This window comes from Pteropus vampyrus, unplaced genomic scaffold, assembly GCF_000151845.1.
Source record: "Pteropus vampyrus isolate Shadow unplaced genomic scaffold, Pvam_2.0 Scaffold2, whole genome shotgun sequence".
NCBI classification, from domain to species: Eukaryota; Metazoa; Chordata; class Mammalia; order Chiroptera; family Pteropodidae; genus Pteropus; species Pteropus vampyrus.
In genome coordinates this window covers 15,952,599-15,976,290 of record NW_011888783.1, presented here as the reverse complement: position 1 = coordinate 15,976,290, position 23,692 = coordinate 15,952,599, and the positions used below count along the sequence as shown (strand labels likewise).

Here is a 23,692-nt window from a genome sequence, read left to right as displayed (position 1 = left end):
TACAACACATCTAAAATATGAGAGAAAGTAGAATATTCTTTTAAAATGTTTTGAATTTAGATATAGCTACGCTGTCTTTTTTTTTTTAAGTATCTATTTGCTAGATACAAAAATAAATATAGATGAAATACCAATGTGTGTAAACATGGGTTAGTATAACCACAGGTATGTCCTAAAAAGTGAGAGGACCCAACAGTAGTAACAACATCCCAGTAGCAAGTATCATACCTAGAGCCTAGATCTTAGTTTCTAACTACCATTCTCCAGTAATTTCTTTCTGCGGTCAAAACTGGGGAAGGAAAAATACAGTGTTAGTTTGACATCTTATAGTGTCAGAGAGTAAGAACGTACTTAAAAAAGAAAAAAAAAGATGAGAGTATGTCAAAAGGACAGCGGCAACTTGAAAGAGCTCCCAAAGGCCAAAGCCAGGACAATTTGAGCAACAAAATAAACAGTACTTATGATATTGGATTTAACCCAAAGAATAAAACAAATTTTGGTGAACTCAAATAGAACTATGTAAATGACTGAAAAAAATATTTGAGTTTTGAAAAAGTCAAATCTTCCTTAGAGAAGAATTCCAAATAATAAATGTAAAAGAAATAAGAAAAGTAGAAAATCACCATTAGACTACCACACTAATAATTGCTGTGGGCAAAACCCACTGAGGAATGATAAAATTTAGTCCAGGAAACTTTAAAGAGAAACAGGATATATGAATAGCCTCATAATATCTTTCCTCCATAATATTAATTTACTGTGGTGGTTTTAACAATTTCTTTGATAACTCCTTTCTTCAAGAGGCAGAGCTTAATTCTCCCACCCTTGGGTGTGGTTTAGACTTAGTGACTTGCTTCTAATGAACGGTTTAGTAAGGGAAAAAAGATAATTTTACAGTGAAGACATCTGACAGACACCACCTTAACCAAATGATCAAGGTTAATATCACTGGTAATAAGTTGTGTTGGTATCATATACTCCTCAATTAAGATGTAATGAGAAAGGCATATTACCTCCATAGTATTCTTCCCAAAAGTCCCAGAGCATGATTCGATATTAAAATGTATTACAAAGCTACAGCAACTGAAACAGTGTGAAACTGGCATAAAGACAGACACAGCGGAAGAAAATAGCCCAGAAATAAATTCTCCCATATATGGTCAAATGATCTTCAACACGGGTTCCAAGATCATATAATGGGGAAAAGACTGTCTCTTCAACAAATGGTGCTGAAATCATAATGAAAATCATAAACTCACAAATCTAAAATCTCAACAGACCCCAACCAAAGGAGGCATAAGAAAAACTACAGTAAAGCATATGAAAATCAAATTGCTAAAAGCCAGTAGGAAAGAGAAAATTTTAAAGGCAGGTGCGGGGAGCATTCTGTATAGAGAAATCAAGATAATGACAACAGACTTCTCATTAGAAAGCTGGAAGAAAATGAAAAATGCCTTTAAAATACTGAAAGAAAAACTGTCCCAGGAATTCTCCCCAGTGAAAATCTTTCAAATATGAAGACATACTAAGGACATGAAAAGATGTTCAACATTATTAGGCATCAAGGAAACACAATTCAAAACCACAATGAGATACCACTTCAATCTTGGCTATCATTAAAAAGATAATAACAACCACTGGTGAAGATGTGGAGAAACTGGAACCCACATACACTACTGATGGGAATGTAAAATGGCACAGTCACTTTGGAAAACAGCTTAGGAGTTCCTCAAACAAACACAGTTGCCATACAACACAGATATTCCACTCCTAAGTATACACCCAAGAGAGATGAAAACATATGTTTACACAAAAATTTATGTATTCCAAGGCTGGGGCAAAGAAAAACCAAATAAGCCTGGTAATATGCTTTGGTGCCAGAAAATAGTACTCAAAAAATAGAGGACACTTCAGAAGAAATGTGAGTGAACAAGAAGGCCCCCGATGGCCAAATCTGGGCAATTTTAGCAACAAAATCACAACAGTAATGGATTATAACCAATACAAAAATAAAAATTGATCCTGATATAAATTATAATCAAATACATAAGTGAGGGCTCTTCTTTACAATAGAATTCTATACAATAAAATCTCCATTGTTCCTTCTATAAATTGTTCCTTCTACAAATAAAGAAGGAACAATGAAAAATTTTTAATCACCATTTGGCAAATAGTGCAAGAACTATTTCAAACAAGAATCAGTAACACATGACAAAATTAGGGGGCAAAAGTATGATAAACATAATATTTACATAATTTCAAAATATCTCCCACAGTATTAATTACAGGGAAATATAGTAATAATGTACTTCTTCAGTGAAGTAATTTGTCAGACACCTTACACAAATGATCAAAATTAATATCATTAGTAATGGGACAAATCAACATCATGTGCTTCCTGCTAAAATTACTAGGAAGCACATGTCACTGCTGTACCCCAAAATGCATAGCCTGAATTTAATCACAAGGAAACATAAGACAAATCTAAATTGAGGGCCCTCCACAGGAAGCAACCAGCACCCTTCAAAAGTGTCAAGGACATGAAAGACAAAGAGAAACTGAGAAACTAAGGAGACAAAACAATTAAATGCAGCCTATAATCCTAGATTAGATCCTGGACCAGAAAATTAACATTAATGGGACAAATGGCACATTTCCTGATTTCAATAACTATACTATGGTTATAAAAGATGTCATCAGTTGGGGAATGTAAGATCTTATATAGGAATTATCTAAACTAGTTTTGTAAGTGTGAAATTTTATACATGTGAAATCACTTCAAAAAAAATTTTTTAAGTGAAAATTCAAGCGAACTGGGAAGAGGTAGTTCTGATACATATCCAACAAAGAACCCATATCCAGAATAAAAAAAATGCCTAATCATTAATAAGAAAACAGACCCTTCACAAAAGACATCCAATAAATGTAAAAAGGTGCTCAAAATCACTAGCTCTTAGAGAGATGTGAAATGAAATAGCACTACACAGAAGTATGGCCAAAATGAAAAAGACTGACTACCAAGTGTGTGTGAGTGAGGATGCAGAGCAATCAGAACTCCATTACAATACTGGCACTATAAAGCAGAATAACCACTCTGGAAAACTGTGACAGTATCTATCCACTAAAGCTGTTTAACTCCCAGGGATGTGGGTGTGGGTGAAGTGGACAAGGGTGGGGTAGAGTATTCATCTACCCAACAGAAATGAGTTCTTAGGCCCACCCACTAAAAGATACATACAAGAATGTTCAAAGCAGCTCTATTCTTTATAACCAAAAAACAGAAATATCCCAAATTCCATCAAAAGGATAATGAGTAAAAAAAATTATATATTCTTTCAGAAATAATACTGACTTAAAAGACATTAAAGAGTACATAACTTATTATGTCATCTGCATCAGGCAAACTAATTTATGTGGTGAAAGAAGTTGGACTATGGTTATCCTAGGAAGGATGGTATTGAGTGAGAAGGGGTACAAGGGAGTCTTCTGCAGCACTGGATATGTTCTAGATCTTGATGTGGGTACTAGTTACATGGGTGAATTGATATGCAAAAATCTGATATGTACACTTAAAGTTTGTGAACTTTACTGTAAATAAGTTGTATGTCAGGTTTTTTTAAATGGAGCAAAATAAAAAAAAAAGAATAACGATCGGTAATGCCCTGACAGCCCACTTGAGAAGCCTCTGGAATAATTCAAATAAGAAACAAGTAGAAATGGAAATGTGAAGAAAATAGATCAGAGAGATGTTAAGGCACCAGGTTTTGTGCCCTACTGAAAAATATGATTGAGAGGAAAGGGTGCAAAGATAATCTCTCAAGTATCTGGGTATAGAGTAGTAGTATGATCTAAAATAAGAAATATAAGAAGTAATGAGTCATTACTTCTGAGTAGAGTCATTTAACTGGAGATATTCAGGACAAAAAAATATATGAATCTGGAACTCCAATGCAACCTGAGCAGAATGTATAAATTTAGAAAATAGAAGCCAATAGGTGATTAAAATCAGGAGAAGATGAGACTGCCTAGAGGAAAGTAAAAAACAGAAAGCCAAGAAGAGAAACCTAATAATACAGAGCAAACACAGAAGTATAGCAAGCATAAAAGACTGAAAGAAGAGTAAGAGAGGTGGGGACTTACTGACAATGTCGAACAGGGCAGAAATCTTAAGTTGAAGACAAAAATGAGTTCCAGCTTTGGCATTCAGGCCACTAATGACTTTTACTATAGTTCTATCAAAAGCAAACATTTTTAAAAAGCCTTAAAAGACCTAAAAAAAGTTAAAATACACAATTTGTACTACCCTGTAACTTCATTTCCATAACAATTTCAAACTAGTTCATGCAAGCACTCTTTGCAAGAAACAAATTATTAAGTGAGATATTAATATTAAAAATTTATAACTATAAAAAATATAATTTATCACAGGAATATAATAAATGTAATTGTTTATTGTTCTTTGCATATAAAATATATAATAAACATTACATATAAAAATTCAGTGACTTTTCTGTATGTGAAATTTCTTATAAGCAAATACTAAAAAAAATCTGGTCAGCATGAAAAATAAGTATATGCATAAAAATAAGCCAGTTACTTAGTGAGCACCTAGTATATACTCAAAACAGTTGTTTTAAAATCTTGATAATCTGACCATTAAACAGACATGGGAATTTCTGACTCTCAGCTTAACTTTATCAGCTCTTTAGGATGAAAATGCTCTCGTCACCACTATTTGCAGCCTAGGGAATAACCTTCCTCCAGTGAGTTTCTTTAAGCAGTCAAGAATGGAGCCTCTACAGCAAGAACAAGAAGCTAAGAATCAGCCAGGAAGACTTCTCCAGGGAATATGAGCATCATACAAACCATATTAGGAAAATAGTAGACTGCAATGGGTTAAAGATGGCCACACATTATGTGCCTCTCCTCCCACTAAGAGGTAGCGTCTATTCCCTTCCTCCTTGTCTCTGGACTGGTACCATGACCTGTTTTGACCAAAAGAACTAGGTAGAAGTGTATTGTGCCACTGCCACAATTTCACTCTTTTGGGAGCTGACCACCATGCTATAAAGAAGTTGGGCTGGAGACCACCTGGAGAGAAAGAAGCCAGGTAAAGGAGAACAGAACTGCCTCCAAACTTCCAGCCAACCCTGATAAGGTCCCAGACCTGTATGTGTAGCCATCTGAGACCTACCAGTCCTTACTAGCCACATGAGGGATCCCAAGTGAGATGAGCAGAAAACAGCCACATGAGGGATCCCAAGTGAGACCAGCAGAAGACTCAGCCAACTAATCTACAGAATCATGAGAAATAAGAAACTGTTATTGTTTCAAACCTTTTGGAGTGGTAAGCTACACAATATGTAACTAAAACACTGAACATAATTACCTTGCGTGTGTTTTTAGCATTTCCTACAATGTTTTTCCTAAACAGCAGTAGATATCTTTTAAAGACTCTGTGGTTGGTCTACAGCACACTGGGAAAAGAAAAATTGTAGGAACAACCAAAGCAAATTCCCACAAGCATGAACTAAGCAAGACAAGTACTTCTCTGGTACAGTTCCTGAGTATTTGAACGGAGTATCCGATATCCATTATTTCTGTCTTTCTGAGTTAACAAATTCTTACCTGGACATATGGCCATCAAAATAAAGACTACATTTCCTAGCATTCCTTGCAAATAAAGTCTTGTGACTAAATGTGGGCAAAGGGATATTAACAGAAGTTAGCAAAGGGATGGTGTGGCAGCTTACAGAAAAAAAATCCCTAAAAGACTGCCAAGTCGTTTGCCCTTTGACTCTTCAGATTACCAGCTGCCTGGAATGTACATCACCATCAGCCATGAGGATGAAGTTCACACCCTTGGGATCACAAAGGCTTGAGTTGAAAGCAGCTGAGGTTCCTGAGGAACTTCATACAGCAGAGCCAATGTACCAATCTATGACTGCAAAATTCACACTTTTACATAAAAAAGAAACTTCTGTTTAAGCCAAGGTTATCTGGGTTTCTCCAACACTCTCAGTTGAACCTAATCTCGTCTCAAGCAGTGGTAGCAACAAGTAATGCTGTCCCATGACATAATAAAGAAGTCTGGAATATCAAAATGTAGTTCCTCGAACAAAGGCCATACAAAGAAACGATAGTCTTTTCAACGTATGGTGCTGGAACAACTGGACATCCACATGCAAAATAAATAAATAAATCTAGATACAGACTTTATGTGCTTCACAAAAATTAACTCAAAATGGATTACAGATCTACATGTAAAACCTAAAATTATACAACTCCTAAGTTCTAGGAGAAAATCTAGATGATGTTGGATATGGTGATGACTTTTTAGATACAATACCACCAAGGCGTGATCCATAAAAGAAATACTAGACAAGTTAGACTTCATTAAAATTAAATACTTCTGCTCTGTGTTAGACTGTCAAGAGAATGAGAAAATATTTGCAGAAGACATACCCAATAAAGGACTATTATCCAAAATACACAATGAACCCTTAAAACATAAAATAAGAAAGCATGATCAAAAAATGGGACAAATTCCTTAACAGACACTTCACCAAAGAAGATATACAGATGGCAAATAAGTATATGAAAAGGTGCTTCACATCATACCTCATCAAGAAAATGCACATTAAAACAACAATGGGGTACTACCACACGCCTATTAGTACGGTTAAAATCCAGAACACTGACAACACCAAATGCTGACAAGGATGTGGAGCAACAGGAACTCTCTATTCACTGCTGGTGGGAATGCTGAATGGTATAGCTACACAAGAAGTTTCTTACAAAACTAAACATAATCATACCATACAATCCAGCATCATGCTCCCTGGTATTTGCCCAAACAAGTTGAAAATTTATGTCTACACAAAAACCTGCACATGGATGTTTATAGCAGTTTTATTCTTAACTGCCCAAACTTGGAAGCAACCATGAAGTCCTTCAGTCGATGAACAGATAAAATAAATTACGGCACATCCAGACAATGGACTATTACACAGCACTAAAAAGAAATGAACTATTTAAGCCATGAAAAGACATAGAGGAAACTTAAATGCATATTACTAAGTGAAAGTAGCCAATCTGAAGAGGCTACATAGTATACGATTCCAACTATATGACATTCTAGAAAAGGCAAAACAATGGAGACGATAAAAAAGATTAGTGGTTGGGACAGGGTGGATGAATAGACAGATCACAGAGGATTTTTAGGGCAGTGAAACTACTCCAAATGATACTATAATGTTATTATACATTTGTTATTATACATTTGTGGATATATGTTATTAATATGTTATTATACATTTGTCCAAACCCATAGAAGGTAGAACACCAAGAGTAAGTCTTTAAGTAAACTATGGACTCTGGGTGATTATAATGTATAAATGTAGGTTCATCGGTTGTAACAAATGTACCACTCTGCTAGAGGATGTTGATAATGAGGGAGGCTATGCATGTATGAGGGAAGGTGGTATATAGTAAATCTATGCCATCTCTTCAATTCTGCTGTGAATCTAAAACTGCTCTAAAAAATTCAATCTTAAAAAGAAAAAGTTCCCCTAACAGCTCCAAGCCTCAGATCCACAATAATACACTGGTCCAAGAGGAGGTACTTTATAAGGGTCACTCAGATAAGAAAAAGCAGAACCAAATCTTCATACTGTTAGATATTCTTTTCACTTCATTAAAAGCGGCCATTAAACATTATCTCCTTATCATTAAGCCTATACACAGCATTAAAGGGAAAAAAATCTATACCATTCACAAATAATTACTGACTGTATACTAAGTTCTGAACATCAGTGTAGGTGCTAGAAACATAACAATAAATAAGATCAATATAATTCTTTCCTTTACGTAATTCAAATTCTAAGGGGTGTTAAACACTGATTAAATTAAATAATACATATAAAGCACTCAGAATGGTGACTGACATACAGTAAATGTCCAATAAATATCAGCTATTATTAGCTATAAATAGTGCTTTTAAGTCTCTAGGTAATCAGCCTTATGCATACTAAAAAGCAAACCTTATTCATCTAGTTCTCTAACAATCAAGAGATTCTTTAGTTTCTGTAACTTCTGTAAAAAGATTCTGGTTTCTGTACTAAATTTTCTTATTTTTCATCAGCAGGCCATCCTTTAGAAACTGCTCCCTCTCCCTAATCTATTTCTTGTGGGCTTACCCAGAGGTAGACATGTCCAGTCAGATTTCCTTACACAGGAATCTGAATCACTGAAGAGGCAGCAGAAGATGAGAAACATACAGAAGTTCAGCAGTTCACACGGCTGAGCCTCACCTGGACTCATCTCTGCAACACTACCTTTGCTCCTATCCTTCCTGAGGCCTGGCTGTCCAGCTCATCCTTCAGTTCTATCCTTCCAGTAAGTCTCTTTTTCTTGATTAAAACTGCCAGAATTTGTGTTGCTTACAAAGAACCCTACTTGATATAGTTAGCTAATGTAAAATCATTCTACAAAAAGAAGTGTTCACAACCAAACACAATTGTCAAAATTCATCAAATTACACATTATTAAAATTAGTGAATTTTACCATTTGTAAAGTACACTTCAATAAAACACCTGATTATGGTAAAAAGCATAAATAGCACATTTATATTGGATAATATTTTAGGTTATTTTCATATAAACTGATTTTATTACGCTCCATGGCTAAAAAGCTTAGATAGGAAATATATCTTAAGATGGCTCAATTTAAAGTAGTCCCATTTAAAGCCAAGCTGCAAGGACTGCAGTGTATCTAGAACAGGAGAAGTATGTTAATATCTATATATTATGTCTTGCTTACTGGTGCAATAAAGCTCCCAACATACATAATGACCACATCTTGCTTTCAAGTTTATTGACAGCATCTTACACTACTTTGCTTAATTATTTGTTTTGCTTATATTTTTCTCTATTTAGTCTTACTTTGTAAGCAGCCTATATATCACAGCAGGAGATCCCTTCAAAATGCAAACCTCTCCAGCTTCAGGAAAGAAATTAGGACAGCCGCATTTGTTTGTTTTACATTATAAGAATTTAAGAACTGCCTTACTTGGTCATATCATGCTCCATTCAGTAAGCAAATCTCTAATAACATGGGCTCCAAGGGGTTCTTTCCACATGAAAGAACAAGGCTGTCTTACCTGCCACCAACCAAAAAGCCTAAGGTGCATGCCAAAATACTTTCAGTCACCTTAATAAATCCAAATTGTATCTATTATGCCCTAGTCATTCTTTAGACACTTTATATTTTAAAGCTAGTAAAATGTGTAAATAGAAGGGCAAATAATGAAAAAAGGAGACTGAACATCCAACTTACCCGTGTATAGGTTTATATGATAAACTACATATATTTCCTATCACTGTCTTATTTGCAAATAAATGATTCACTTTAATTTTAAATGTTACAAAATTCAAATTTTTGCTCTTGTAACTTTCAGACTGAGCCACTTTGTAACAAATACTCTTTGATCTGGCAACCTCCAAGGTGAAATTTAAAATTGTCACCATCTTCTCCAGTAAAAATTCAGCCACTTGATTCCCAATCTCCAAAAGATCTAATTAAATTTATAATAGGGATCTTAAAACTATTTTCTAAAGTATCCTACTGCACAGCCTCTGGTAGCTGGCCTAGGTAGGTACACTACATAGCCAGCCAGCACCAAAATCAAATTTAAACTACTCCAATTCCACTTAAATTCAATACCGTACGTCTCTCAAAAGTGCGTCAAGCAAACAGCTGATATGGTTCAAATTGATGTTTTAATTCTCACTGCTTCTTCCTCTGAGTTTAGCAAAACAAACAATATAAGTAACTCAAGTTTCAACTCAGTATCTGTGTAGAAAACCAAAAATAAAATACAACTAAACAAAAACCTTGCTTTGGAATATTTTAATATTCGAGCTTCCTGGACTCTTTTTTTTTAGGTGAGGCAACCCTTGGTTGACCTCACAGACTGCAAGGACCTCCGCTTACAATCCCCCTATTTTTATTTTTATTTATTTATTTTTTCCACCTACAGCACCTGGTCTTCCTAGGTGGTCTCCCATCTAAGTACTAACCAGACCTGATCTAGTTTAGCTTCCAAGATCAGACGGGATCCGGCTTGTTCAGGGGAGCATGGCCATAGACCTGGATTCTTTTCTTCAATTTAAATTTTAATTATTTTAATCAGGAGTTCCCATTTCTACAACCGGACCCAAAATATTTACAAGATAAAAATGAGAAAAGCCCAACATTCACCTACCCAACATTTGGCAATCCAACAATACCAATTTTCAAGGAGGTTCCAAATCTTCCAATGATTGGAGGTGGTTTAATTCCATCACCTCCCTTTTTGGGGGGCATCTGAAATGTCAAAGCAAACACACGAACAAAACTTTTTACTACCCTCATCAGCCAGGAATACATTTCATCACACAAAATATATTAATGACTAGATTAAGAATAAAACATACTGTATATATAAATCCAAAATGGACAGAGGTTAATCCACTCTATTTTTCAACAAAAATTTTAAAAAGTTCTGTAAACAGATCTGATTCTAATAGTCATCAAAGCAGCCACTCCTGGTAATTCCTGAAAAGATTATCTAAAAATATATGGTACCAGAAGTCAAAAAATAAACTTAAAAATAGCTGCCAATCTTCCATCCAGACTGTTCACAAAACACTAAAACCGGCATAAGATTAAGTGAATGAAAGCATTTGGAAGCAGGAGCACACATGAGTCAAAGAAAATCCATTCGGGAACCATCAGCAACCGACTCACCTACACCAAACCAAATCATTCCTCTTATCTGGACCTTGTTCTTTCCCATTTTCCCCATAGGCACCATTTTTCACATGGATGAACCACGACAGTATCAAGGACTTTCCAACCAAGTCTCTCCCAACTTTGGCCCTGTAGGTACGACTCATCAGTCCTCAAAAGCAATCTCCGGAATCTACACTATGCTTATTTCTGGTCGTAAATGAATCCATTAACTCTTTTTATTTACCAGTAGAAATTCTGTCCCTGCTCATCTGGCTTCAAGTTCCTCCGTGCAGAATTAATCCCACTTTACTATTACAAACTGAACTCACGAGAACTGTTAACCTCACGTTTTAAACGATGATGAGAACTGTCCCCTGTCTTCTGGATCCAGTTGAAACTCGGGGGTCACGCTAAGGCCCCGCTCATGAAGTGATATTCCAGCTTCTGATCCCTGACCCCGGGGCATGGGATCTTTCTTCTCAGGGTCTTAATTCACACCTGTTCTACTCAAACCCCAGGCCTCTGGCCTCCTACAGAGGGATGGCCGGTCGCCCGACCAAGGCGGGCCCCAGCCCAACAGCGGCTGGACTGAGTCAGTCACTGGCTGCCCCGGCCTCCAGAGGTTTTCCCGAGAGCGTGCAAGGGTGAGGCGTGGGCCGCTCTGGAGACGCGCGGCCTAGTCGGAGAGCGCCTCATTCATCCTCACACCCCATGCTGCCTGCTGCCCTCGTCCCGTCCCGGCCGCCTGGCTCTTGCCTGACGCCGGCCTCAGAGCTACGGGTTGGGGCCCCGAAGATGTAGCAGGGAGCGCACCCCCAGGCTTCCTTGGGGTGCTTACCGTGCTCGAGGCGGGTGATGATGGGGTCCCAGCGGCAGCAGCAGACGCGTTCTACCGGCAGCTGGAGGCGGGGAGGAAGGAGGAGAGAGCGCAGGCCCGGCCCCGCCGCCGAGAGGCACGCACGACGGCGGCGGCGGCGGCGGAACGGGGGGCGGGGCGCCGAGCGGCACCTGCGCGCACGCCGCGCGCTCCGCCCCGCCCCGCTCACCCGCCTGCCCTGCCCATTGGCCTGATCGGCCAGAGGCGGGAGCAGGGTGGGAGGAGCCGCGCGGCGCCGAAGCCGGGGGGAGCCGTAGACCCAGCTGGTGTTGGCTCCCGCACCCCCGGAGCGTCAGTGTTCCACCCTCTTAGCACGCAGGGCTTCTCGGCTCCGGATCTCCGCTTCCTTCCCAGAGCGCGCCCCGCGTTGCCCGCGCACGCTCCACACTTCACCCGCAGCACTTCGAAGCACCCTCGGCCTCACCGCTCGCTCGGAGACGGGTCGCCTGAGATCCGGGAAACAGTCGCGCCATTCCTGCTAGGCCGCCAACCGAGTCCAGGGGTACCACGGCCCCGGCCCGCCTTCCTTTTCCTATAACTTACTTCAGTCAACGCAGATGATGAGAACCTGTTAAATAAACTTACTTAAAAGAGAAAGGGAATACGGGAAGCTTATGATCTAGGGTTCCTTCATCGCCTTATCGTTCAGGCATTTCAGGCACTGAGTCCCATAATGCGTTTAAAAAGCCAACCTTCCTTTTCATCTAGATGATTAAGAGCAGGGGCCCCTAGAATTTGGGAAACGTAGTTTCCAATATGGATTCCACTACTCATTAGTTGTGTGACCCTGGACAAAGTAACCTCTCTGGGTTTTAATTTCCTCCTGGATAAAATGGTGCTATTGAGACTCACCTTACAAGGTTATTGTGAGGATAAAATGAGATAATATGTATAAAGCTTGTAGCTACAGTACCCTGCACATATAGAAAAGGCGCACAAATAGTAATAAAGGTTATTGTTAATATTAGAGTTTCATCCCATCTCACACCTGTAGAAGGAATTCTTTTATTTAGGTTCTGGCCTTCAGTCTATCAGCATTCAGGTATTTGTTAGAATGAATGTAATACTTGTCCAAAAGTTCTAACACTAGAAGCTTCTTTAATAGGGACTCCTTATAAGCAGCAACTGAACCGTTATTTATAATGACATTGCCTTAAGATTTTTCTTGACCCTATGAGAGTGATCTTCTGAGGTAAGTTTAAGAGCTTTTTGTGTAAAGTTAGAAATTAAGGGCACAGGTAACCTGATTCGATTCTGATTTTGTATTTTTTTCTTAATATCATTCATAAATATGTACTATTTATATTCTCTCAATCTAGCTCCCTTATCACCAAAATCATGTATTTGTAAAACAGATGTCTGGGTGGACTCTAGCTACAAAACAAAGAGAAGCTAACTAGCCCACATTTTGTACCCACAATCAATATAAAATCTTACAAATAGCCCTAACAAAGTAATTCCTAAATTGTTTGCTATTTTAGTAGTGAAGTTCTGTAGTTGGTTTTCACACTGCTGCTTCTGGAAACAGAGAGGAACCATTACTTAAAAATCTTAAGAATTCCAGAGAGCCCACTCTGCCCAGCAACCAGCCTCTCCAATACTAATTGAAAATGTTCCTATAGTAGAGTAGTAGAATCACCTTCAACTTATCATGGCCTTTTGGCCAAATCTCACTGCTTCTTCAATCTCAATATCTCTGAGATCTACTCATTCCCTTAAATTCACACCTATCAAGTCCTTGAGTTAATTACCTGTTTTTCTATTTGCAGCTACATCTTTCTTGCACTTTTGACCACCTTTAAAGTGCCTTGACAAAGGAGGTCACACAGATCTTAGTGAGCTAGGCAGTTTCAGGAGTGGCCAATTGCTGCTACATATGTTTACCTAATAACAGCACACCATTACCAACTCACTGAGGGAAATATGACTCATTTGCAGTCACTGGTGGGGTGAAGGGGGGTCAATTCATATTCACAAGAAAGGAGCTGATTGGCCCAGTTGAAGTAAAATTTTACCAAGGGTCCAATCAGCCTTGGCCAGGTGGGAAGGAGACACATAGTAGGAACATTTCTATGAATGACCGCTCTACTAATGAAGCATGCAGATCTCAAAGAAAACTCTAGTGAGTATCCCATTCTACATGATAAATGAAGAATCAGTGAGATAAAAAGGATATTAAGAATTAATACTAATGCTAAGCCTAAGAAAATGACTTTGAATATAAGAAAGCTTGTCCTTGAGACTTTGCATAGGGAGAAGACTAGTACTTGTTAGGGTCAGTGATTATGTGAAGCCTAGGGAAAAGAATCAGAAATGGTCTAAAATGAAAATTGAACAAAAACATTCTATCAGAGGATGAATGAAAATAGATCATTGGGTCAGCTCAACATAAGGTTACTACTGAGGAAAGATCAATGAGTTAAAAAAAAAAAAGTAGCTACAGCCCATGTTTTCACTCTTTGCTATTATTATTAAAAGTCCTTTCAGAATTTTTCTTTCCAGGCTTCAACCAACGACCAGGGATCAAGTGAGTTCACCAAAGATCATAAAGGATCTAGGGAGTGGTTTGGAGTCAGTAATTTATACCCCAATAGAGAGTAGCTCAGTTGGAAATTCAGAGATTTACTGATCCGGTACAGAAAGCTAAGGAATAGGAGACTGGAAGAGTATACAGAGAGAGAATAGGAAGGAAAAGAGGAAAATAGGATTAGTGACGTTCACCATGGGCTTGCAGGGCTTGAATACCTGTTGGTCAGCCTCATCCACATCTGTTACAGACATAACAGATAACAGAACAATGGTAACAACTACATTAAAAGGGAAATTGAGTCCTAATAATAACTTTACAAAGGAAGAGAACAGATTACAAAAGTACCCTGGCGGGTCGGGGAATTACAGAGATATTAGTCAAAAGATACAAACTTGCAGTTAGAAGATAAGTTCTGGGGATCTAATGCACAGCATTGTGATTATAGTTAATGTTGTGTAGTTGACCCTTGAACAATGCAGGGGTTCGGACACTGACCTTCCCCACCTCATGCAGTTGAAAGTTCATGTATAACTTTTGACTCCCCAAAAACTTAACTAATAGCCTACTGTTGATCAAAAGCCTTACTAATTATATAAACAGTCAATCAACACATATTTTGTGTGTTATATGTACTATATATTGTATTACAGTAAAGTCAGCTAGAGAAAAATTTTAAAGTCATAGGGAAGAGAAAATATATTTACAATATTTATTGAAAAAAATCTGCACATAAGTAGACCTGCACAATTCAAGTTGACCCATGTTGTTTGAGGGTCAATTGTATTATACATTTGAAAATTGCTAAAAGACTAGATCTTAAATGTTCTCTTCACACACACACACAAAATGATAATTGTGTGAGGTTATGGAGCTGTTAGCGAAAGCCATGGTGATAACCATATTGCAACATATAAGTGTATCAAATCAACATGTTATACACCTTAAACTTACATAATGTTGTATGTCAATTATATATAAAAAAAAATAAGTACCCTATATGGAGGTGTTTTTCTCCATGTTACCTGTATCAGATTTTTTCTTTCTGTACATTACACTTTCTAGCATATCATATCCAGACAGTAGTTCCATATATTTAAAATATCCAGTTCTTCACTTTTTGTTGTTCATATAAAATTTTCTTGAGTACCTACTTCATGCCAAACATCACTCTAGGCTTTGGAGCAGTAAAGAACAAGATAAATATGGTCTTTGCCTCCAAGGAGCTTATAGTCAAATAACTATCTAAGAACATGGTAAAAAATCTATAGTATACCTAAGTACTTTGATTACAATTTGAAGATTTGAAATAAACTACTTTCACTTACTTTCAAGATTTCTGGTATTATGCACCAGGCAATATTTAATCATCCAATTTCTCTATTCGATCACTAGCAGTAATCAGACCCTGTCAGGCATCAGATTTTCAATTTTCATTCTTCTATGTCACTGATTGTGATTTTGAATTTTTGAAATTTGACCATAAGTTCCATGTGAAGTAAAACATATTTAATCAACTGCCCTCGATTCTGGAATTGCTCATAGTATTTGAAAGAATTTCAATTAATTAAAGAGTCCAGTTATTGCAGAAACTACTAGTTTTGTTATCTAATCTCTACTATAATTCATGGGTATTTAGAAATTCTTTTAAAAATTTTACATGCTATTTTCCCAGAGGCAACATAAAAAAATAATGTTAATCTAAAAAAGCAAATATATGTTTAATGTATTAGGATTGTTTCAGCCGCAAGTAGTAGACATTCTAATTCAGTGGAAATTTATCATATGTAGAAAGTCCAGAGAGAGAAGACAGCTGATTCACTGGAAATTTATCACTGGTAGAGAGTCCAGAGAGCAAGAACATCAGAATTGAGAGATTCTGTAGCTCAACACTATTTTCAAGGATCCTGGTTCTTTCCATATCAAGGCTCTGTCTTCTCTAAAGTTCTTCTGGTTTCACTCAGGCTAATAGCAAGAAAACTGCTGTAGCAGTTCTAGGCAACATATCCAGAAATGACAACATTCAGAAGCGTGGAGGACTGGGAAACCAACCACGTCTTTCTGTAACTCTCTTATAAAGAAGGAAACTTCTTACAGACGCTACAGCAGACTTCTTCCACTGGGCAAAAGTGAGTCTCATGCCTGTATCTGAATCAAACACTGGCAGGGAAAATGGGGTTACCCTGAGACCATTCAGCCCACCCTTAGGGCTGGAGGGTTGAGAGATCAACTTCCTCTGGGGCACATGGCTGTGTGGGATATGGACGGGTATCTGAGCAAAATCAGGATTGTATAAGAAAAGAACACCAGCTGTGTCCACTATACTTTCTGAACTATTTTTTCAAGATAACAGCTCAGTTATCCATGAGCTGGTGTGGCACTTTCAGGCTGCTTCAGTTCCAATCCTTCCTTAGCAAAGTGCTCCCTCCAACCCCAAAGTGACATTTCATTGGTCAAGTCAAGTCACATGGACACTTTTCATTTCAAGGGCCAGGGAATCCTTCTACTCAGAAGTAAAGGAGAATTAGGTAACAATAAATACTGACAATGCCTGATACAATATTCACAATGGATTCACAAACCAATTCTATGAAAGACTTCCTAACTCATTTTGCTATTGTCAATGTACGAAATACACAGTCAAAGCTGCCCTTCTTTCTAAGATGATATTTATAAAGAAACCATAACTAATGTTACTTTGGTGATTCCTACTCACCTTACGAATTCTAAGAAGGAGCCATTTCCTTCACACTACTGAGGGGATAGCCTAAGTCTTCCTGTTTATAGCATATGAACTCTCTAGTCACAGCTGATTGGACTAGGGGTGGGTGAAAACCTGACCCAAGCTGAGCAATCAAAGTTCTCTTTCTCTTGAGAAGTTGGACTTAGGGCTTAGCGATAAATACTATAGACTGCTTAAAGTGAACATAAAGTTAGGACTATGCAGATATTTTCTTGACAGATATAAAGCTCTTTCAAAGAAGGAAAGAAATACAAAACAAACAGATAGGAAAACGGGTGTGTAATTAACCATGTGGTCTTTTAATCACAAATTCTGACTTTCCAGTTGCACTCTAGTCTTCCTAAAGCTCTGTATATTTTCTGACCTTGGAGTCTGTGAGATAATCACGTGCTTTACCGAGAACTGCCATTTTCTGTTTACACTGGTTGGTAATGGGTTTCTGTTTCTTAGTCAAACAATGGTTGCAATAGCCAAAGCAAAGAAGAATTTATACTGCCCTAAAAATTATTAATGTATGCTAGGGACACATGGATCCAGCGTTCCTTTTGTCTGTGGTTTTAAATTATAAGGTATTATTTCCTGGAGTGTATTCTGCGGAACAATGATCCTCCACGCTGCTCTGTGGAACAAGGGATCTAGGATTAGGAAGTACTGCGCCCTGCATCCCTCTTTAGGAAACTGTAATATACATTACTATATTTAAGGATCTGAGAAGTTCTGCAGTAAAGAAACCTGTTAAATCTCCTTAACCTACTATTACCAAATATGTACATAATTTTTCACATAATACGTATCAAAATCTCTTGGACCATGTTCTCCATGTAGAATAGCTCTTTGAAAGTTGATATTAGTGATTTAGGAGTAGTTTTTGTGGCAGTAAAAATCTGTTGAAGCATTTTTTCATCCTTTGCTTTGTTAACAACTACCAAGTGACAAAAATGATTATCTAACAAGGAAAAAAATTGAGTACCAACCTTAAGGAAGGCATTGCTCCCACCAGATGTCTCACTACCAGGATGAAATTTAGAATTATAACTAAGAATCTTGTGCTTCATTTTACTCTGGATGAGAAAAATGCCTTTTCAAGCAGAGTAAAAGATCTCCAAAAAGTGGGATGAAGCATATAGCTTTTCTTGAGTGATCCTGGAAAATTATTAAGGAATCTCTCTCCAGAAACTATCTTTGGGAAACCTTGTCTGACAGCTGGTAAGAGAACTCCAGATTACAATAGCCATAGTTTTATATTACCCCTGTGCCTTATACAAATTATTAGGACTAAAAAGACTGCTTAATGCTTTGGATTCCTGACCAACTGAAGCAGCAATAAGCTCAAGTTGGTGCTCCTTTACAGTAGAGCTCGATTATACAAACTGGCCTCAGAATCAAGAGAGGAAGTAGAACTCTACTCACAATCATCTTCAAGATCAAACAATTTCCCCAGCTTCTGTTAGTCCTAAGAGGTTTTTAGGTTGAGAGAATGAAGATGGCTATTAAATCCCTATTGTGTGCCAGATACTGTGCTAACCACCTTACATTTGGGACCTAATGTATTAAATCTCTAAGTATGTATTATTATACTCCTTTTACAGCTAAGGACATGAAGTCCATAAAAGGTTAGGCAATGCTATTACAATCTCATTGTTAGTAGTTATTGTGCTATATAAAATTAATTCCATCAGTCTCCAGAGTTGTTATACTTTCTATTTAGATATTCTTGTCTCACAAACAGCCAAATAATGTTTTGCACACATTAATGATGAGGTCTAACAGTATAAAAAAGAAAGATTGCGTGTGTGTGTGTGTGTGTGTGTGTGTGTGTGTGTGTGCACGCGCTTTTTACTGGAGCAAAAGATTAACTCAAATATTTCATGTAAAAAAAAAAAATGACCTCAAAGGGAACTTCTGGCTAAGATTTCTTTTTTAGTAATGAATATTTCAGTTCAGTAAATTGGACTTTTAATAGTATTGGAAGGCATATTCAATAAATCTGTAGACTTTGCTGTTCAAGGACAAACAGGATCCTGGAAACATTAAGACTTCAGTGTTCATGACATGACCAGGATTATCCAAATTGAGGCAATGATTAAAATGTTTTGTCAGGGAACAGTTTATTCAGGGAATCCTGGATAAACTGCTGTAGAATCATTGGTGAACTATTAAATGATGCATATAAGTGGGAAGACGAGGTCCCAGAACTGTGCTACTTCCCATTTCGTCTGTCTTGTAACTTCAATTCTCATTACAGCTTGAAGGAAAGTATTTTCTAATGATGCTTATAAAATAAACAAAGAACGTTGCCTGACGGAATACCAAGAAGACAGTTTTAAAGCAAATAACTGTATATCAAGTTACAGATATAACCACACAAAGAAAAGAACTATTTTAAGTTTTTAGAACATAAGACTTTGACTATATATGCTTAGAAATATGTATTCCAAGGACAAAAAGAAAGGCAAAATTTAAATTTCATTTGGTAATCTAAAGATTAGTAAAAACTACTGGCATCATTAGTAAAAACTACAAGCATCATTTATGGACATTATAGAGCAAATAATTATGTTAATGTGTTAGGATCCAAAATTTTCCATGTAAAAGATGAAACATACAAATACAAAAACAAAAGAGTAAAAAAAGCCCTATAACTTATCTTTCTTGAAAAGCTTAAAAGCAATGACAACCAGTAGCAATGAATAGCCCTAACACCTAGATTATACCATTTTTAAGATAGCTGGGCCCAGATCTGGGACAGGAAACATACAAAATGAACCTGGGATGTCTTCTACCTGAAAGCAAGGAAGCTATCAAAGACTGTTGGGGTCATACCCAAATGACACAAAAGTCAACTACCTCTGGAATATTCTCTAGTAAAATATGAAATAATTCAAATACCCAAAAGAAAAATTACTGCAACTGAAATGCATTGAATGGACAAAATCCATGAGTTTATAATGATATGAAAAAGAGAAAGAGAGCTAATTAATTAATTAGTTAGTTAAAGACACTAAAGTCACTGGTCACCATTAGAAGTAGCTAGGGCATTATATTAGTTTGCTAGGGTTGCCATAACAAAATACCAATGACTAGGTGGCTTAAACAAATTTATTTTGTCACAATTCTGGAGGCTGGCAATCCAAGATCAAGATTTCAGCAAGGTCGATTTTTTCTGAGACCTCTCTCCTTGGCTTGCAGATGGCCACTTCCTCCCAGTGTCTTCATGTGGCCTTCCCTCTGTGTATATTTGTACCTATATTTTCTCTTCTTATAAGTATATCAGTCATATTGGATTAGGGACCACATTAATAACCACATTTTAACTTAATTACCTCTTTAAAGACTTTATTTCTAAACACAGATACTGGGAGTTAGGACTTCAATACATGAGTTTGGCGTGGAGGGGACATAATTTAGTAACCACAGGCACCCAGTCCTTACTTTGGAAACTAGAAATTGAAGAAAAAGAAAACAAAATTTATCCTGCTTGTTCTGTACAAACTATTTTAGAATTACTAAATAGCCCTCAGGGGAGAAGAAAATCCAGTTAACAAATATAAACAGAATGATAGAGTTAAAAAAACAAAACAAAACAAAACAAAACACTATTTTGTGGTTTAAGCAGTGCTCTTCAATGGATGATAAACTATTAGGAGAAAGGTTGATAATTCACTTTACAATGTAAAGAATAAACTTTTACCACTTGAGACTACCCATCAATTTAGCATCACTAAAGGTAGGGCAACCAGGAATTATATGTCCTGATGTGATGCAACATAACTTAAAGGGCATCAAGAATCTAATTGAAACTTTAGTTTTAACTTTCAGTTTACAGGAAATACAGTAGATAGGAGGACAAGTTAAATTTTACTACAAGGAAGCAATTATCCAAATCCAGAATATAAGCCGTTCTGCAGGATAACTGACCTAATTTTGTCAACAAGTCAATGGCATGAAAAAATAAAAAGGAGAGACCACTTTTCTAGATTAAAAGAGACCAGAGTCAAGCCATGGGCTTCACTCTGAGAACTTCTTAGAAACGCTAATACTTGGACCCACTCCAGAGTCACTGAATCAGAAACTCTGAGGGCAGGACCTGGCAAATCCGTTTTAACAAACCACCCAGGTAATTCTGATGCAGCTAAAGTTTGAGAACCATTATGCTGGACAAAAGGGCTTCTGAGAATTTTAGGGGTGTTGAATATTTTTTAGTAAGTTTGAAAACTGTCATTATAAAAAAAATTTTTAAACACAACTATTTGTGGTATATGTGATAGTCTGAAGGAATATAAATTTTAACTACCTCCAGCAGTTCATCACAGCATAAATAATCCTAAGAAGTAAGTTATACAGCATGTGAATTATCACTCTATAAAGCAGTTTAAAAGAGAAAGTAAGATAGTGTTTTTCTGTGGTTCTCCTTGAAGGCGCCTTTCTAAGACTTTTTCTTTTGTTTTTTCTCTAAGGCAGAAAGGCTTCCTTTTCATTCTCTCCTTTAATAAGCATCTATTGAACCTAATGCCATGCCAAGTACTCTGCTGAGGGACAGGAAGATTAAGATGGATAAAATGCAATTGCTTCCCTCAATAGTTCCATAGCATAATGGAGAAAGGAGAAAAAGGGATCACACTGTAATAAGTGAGGACTAAGCTAGGGGTGAGTAAATGCAATATGGCCCAAGACTGATAATAATTGGAGGGCTTGTTGGAGTGGGGAACACTTGTGCTGAATGGTAAAGACTGAGGTTAAATGAGATGGGGAGCAAGTCTCAGAGAAATGCAGGAACACAACTCACAAGTCACCAGTAAATAGCTGTAAATGGCTAAGGCAAAGCAAGGGGTTCATGGTGGCAGTCGACAGAGACAAGATCCTAAAGGGACCTGACTGCCAAACTTCTCACCATTGCTTTCTCCAGCAATATTTCTGTTCATATACACGATTAAAGCATAGTAAAGTCCCTAACAACTGGAAAAATAACCCCAAGAAGAGCCAGATTATGAAATTATTAAAGTCTAGAGCAAGCGAATAAAAGGAACAATTTTGCCTAACATTGTTCACATCTATATAAAACTATACTGCTAAAGAGAATGCTCAGAGACTCCTTTGTATAGAATTGTAAGCTAAATATAACTACCCAATCATTTGTGAATAAATTGAAATGAGCTATCTTGGGAAAGTATAGAAATGTCACTATTCTTTACCCACAGATTCCATCTTAGATATGGGGCTTTGAAGCAGATATTTCATGCTGATTGAAGGTTTTTAATATTAGTGTTCTAATCCACATTTTTAAAGTCAAAATATCAAGAATGTTGTACCTTTCAAGTGCAACTCTCTTCTGTTGCACTTTATATCTATACCACAGATGTTAACTTTAAAGAAAGTATAATGTAATGAATAGGTTTTTGTCAGTTCATTTCACAGCATTAAACCAACCAAAGAATTTCATAAGTAACAAGAACAAAAGATTTTTCCATAAAAATATAAGATAAATTTATTACCAAAATAAACAGTGAACATATCTTTCTGTTATTTGAATAGTACATGCTAAAAGAAGAAATAAAGTTCAATAAAAGTATTGAGACAATGAAAAAGCAAGAATTTGGTTGTCTCTACATTAGCATTGTATATAAAATAAGAATTTGCTGATACTTAATATAAACAAGGTTTCTAGAATAATATCCTTTAAAATCACAAATCATTTTTCCCTATGCTAAACTTGAAGCTTTCCTATTATTATGAAATATTGGTGGGTATCATGGTAAACAAAAAAAGAACACAAGCCAAATAATCAAAACTTGAATTCTGGTATTACCACTTACCAGCTGTGTAATTTGGATTAATATATTTGTCTCAGCCTCAGTTTCCTGATCCTACCACCATCTTTTTACAAAGGTTTTGTGAGAGTTAACAAAAATGGTCTATACAGTGGCAAGCAAACAACCTGGCACAAGATGAGAACTGTCTACAGATATTATCAGTTCTCTTCCCTTACGGTCTTCTGTACAATCAAAACATAGCGGCTTAACACAATAATTTAATATTTCTCACATTTCTGTGAATTATCTGGGTAGTTCTGCTTTAGATGATATCACTTAGGCACTGGGATTACTAGAAGTTCCCAATGGCCTAACTCATCTGGCTGGCATTTGGTGCCAGTCACCTGGGGATGCTGGTTAGGGCACCTCAGTTCTTCTTCATATGGCCTTTCCATGTAGCTCGGGCATCTCACAGCATTGTGGCTGGTTTCAAAGAGGGATCATTTCAGGTGTAATAGAAAGTGAAAGCTGCCAGTTCTCTTAGGGTCTAGATACGGAAGACCTAGAATGTCACTTTGTCAATGTGCCAGTCTGGACTCAAGGAAAGGAAAATAAGCTCCATTTCTTAATGTAAAGAGTGGCAAGCATATAAGAGGGAAAAGTATTTGGGGAGACATCCTTTGGAGACTAGCCTACTACAGTCCACCCTCTGGCCACAACAGTTTACTTCCTTCCACAAGCAAAATATGCCCACTCCTTGAAAGTCTCATACTTTTATGGCATCAGGTCAAAGTCCAGGATCTTGTCAGCTAAATAAGGTCCAGCAGCAGCTAAAGCTCTTCACGTGTGGTCTCTTAGGTACAGCCCTTCGATTGCAGAGACCTGTGACCTAAAAAGACAAATTACCTACCCCATATGCATGCAACAATACAATGGTGAAAAAGAAACAGGGTTACCACAGTGGATACTCTGCTCAAAAGGTTGAGGAGAATGGGAGGCACATAGCAGTAACCAGACAATA

The 23,692-nt window shown here is 37.2% G+C and overlaps 1 protein-coding gene and 1 pseudogene across 2 annotated transcripts in view; both read right to left on the bottom strand.

Moving 5' to 3' along the window:
- Nucleotides 1–11,791, bottom strand: part of OLA1 (Obg like ATPase 1) — a 149,680-nt gene extending 137,889 nt beyond the window's left edge. The window contains exons 1-2 of one of the 2 annotated variants that reach the window (XM_011357365.1): nt 11,613–11,791; nt 10,266–10,366 (exon numbers count right to left, since the gene is read on the bottom strand). In XM_011357365.1, coding sequence (XP_011355667.1) covers nt 10,266–10,366 — 101 coding nt within the window. In that variant the 5' untranslated portion in view covers nt 11,613–11,791. The remainder of the gene's footprint in view (nt 1–10,265; nt 10,367–11,612) is intronic. The other variant, XM_023529434.1, reaches the window with a different exon arrangement.
- On the bottom strand, nt 10,032–10,150 carry LOC111739721 (annotated as a pseudogene).
- Nucleotides 11,792–23,692: the final 11,901 nt, after the last annotated feature.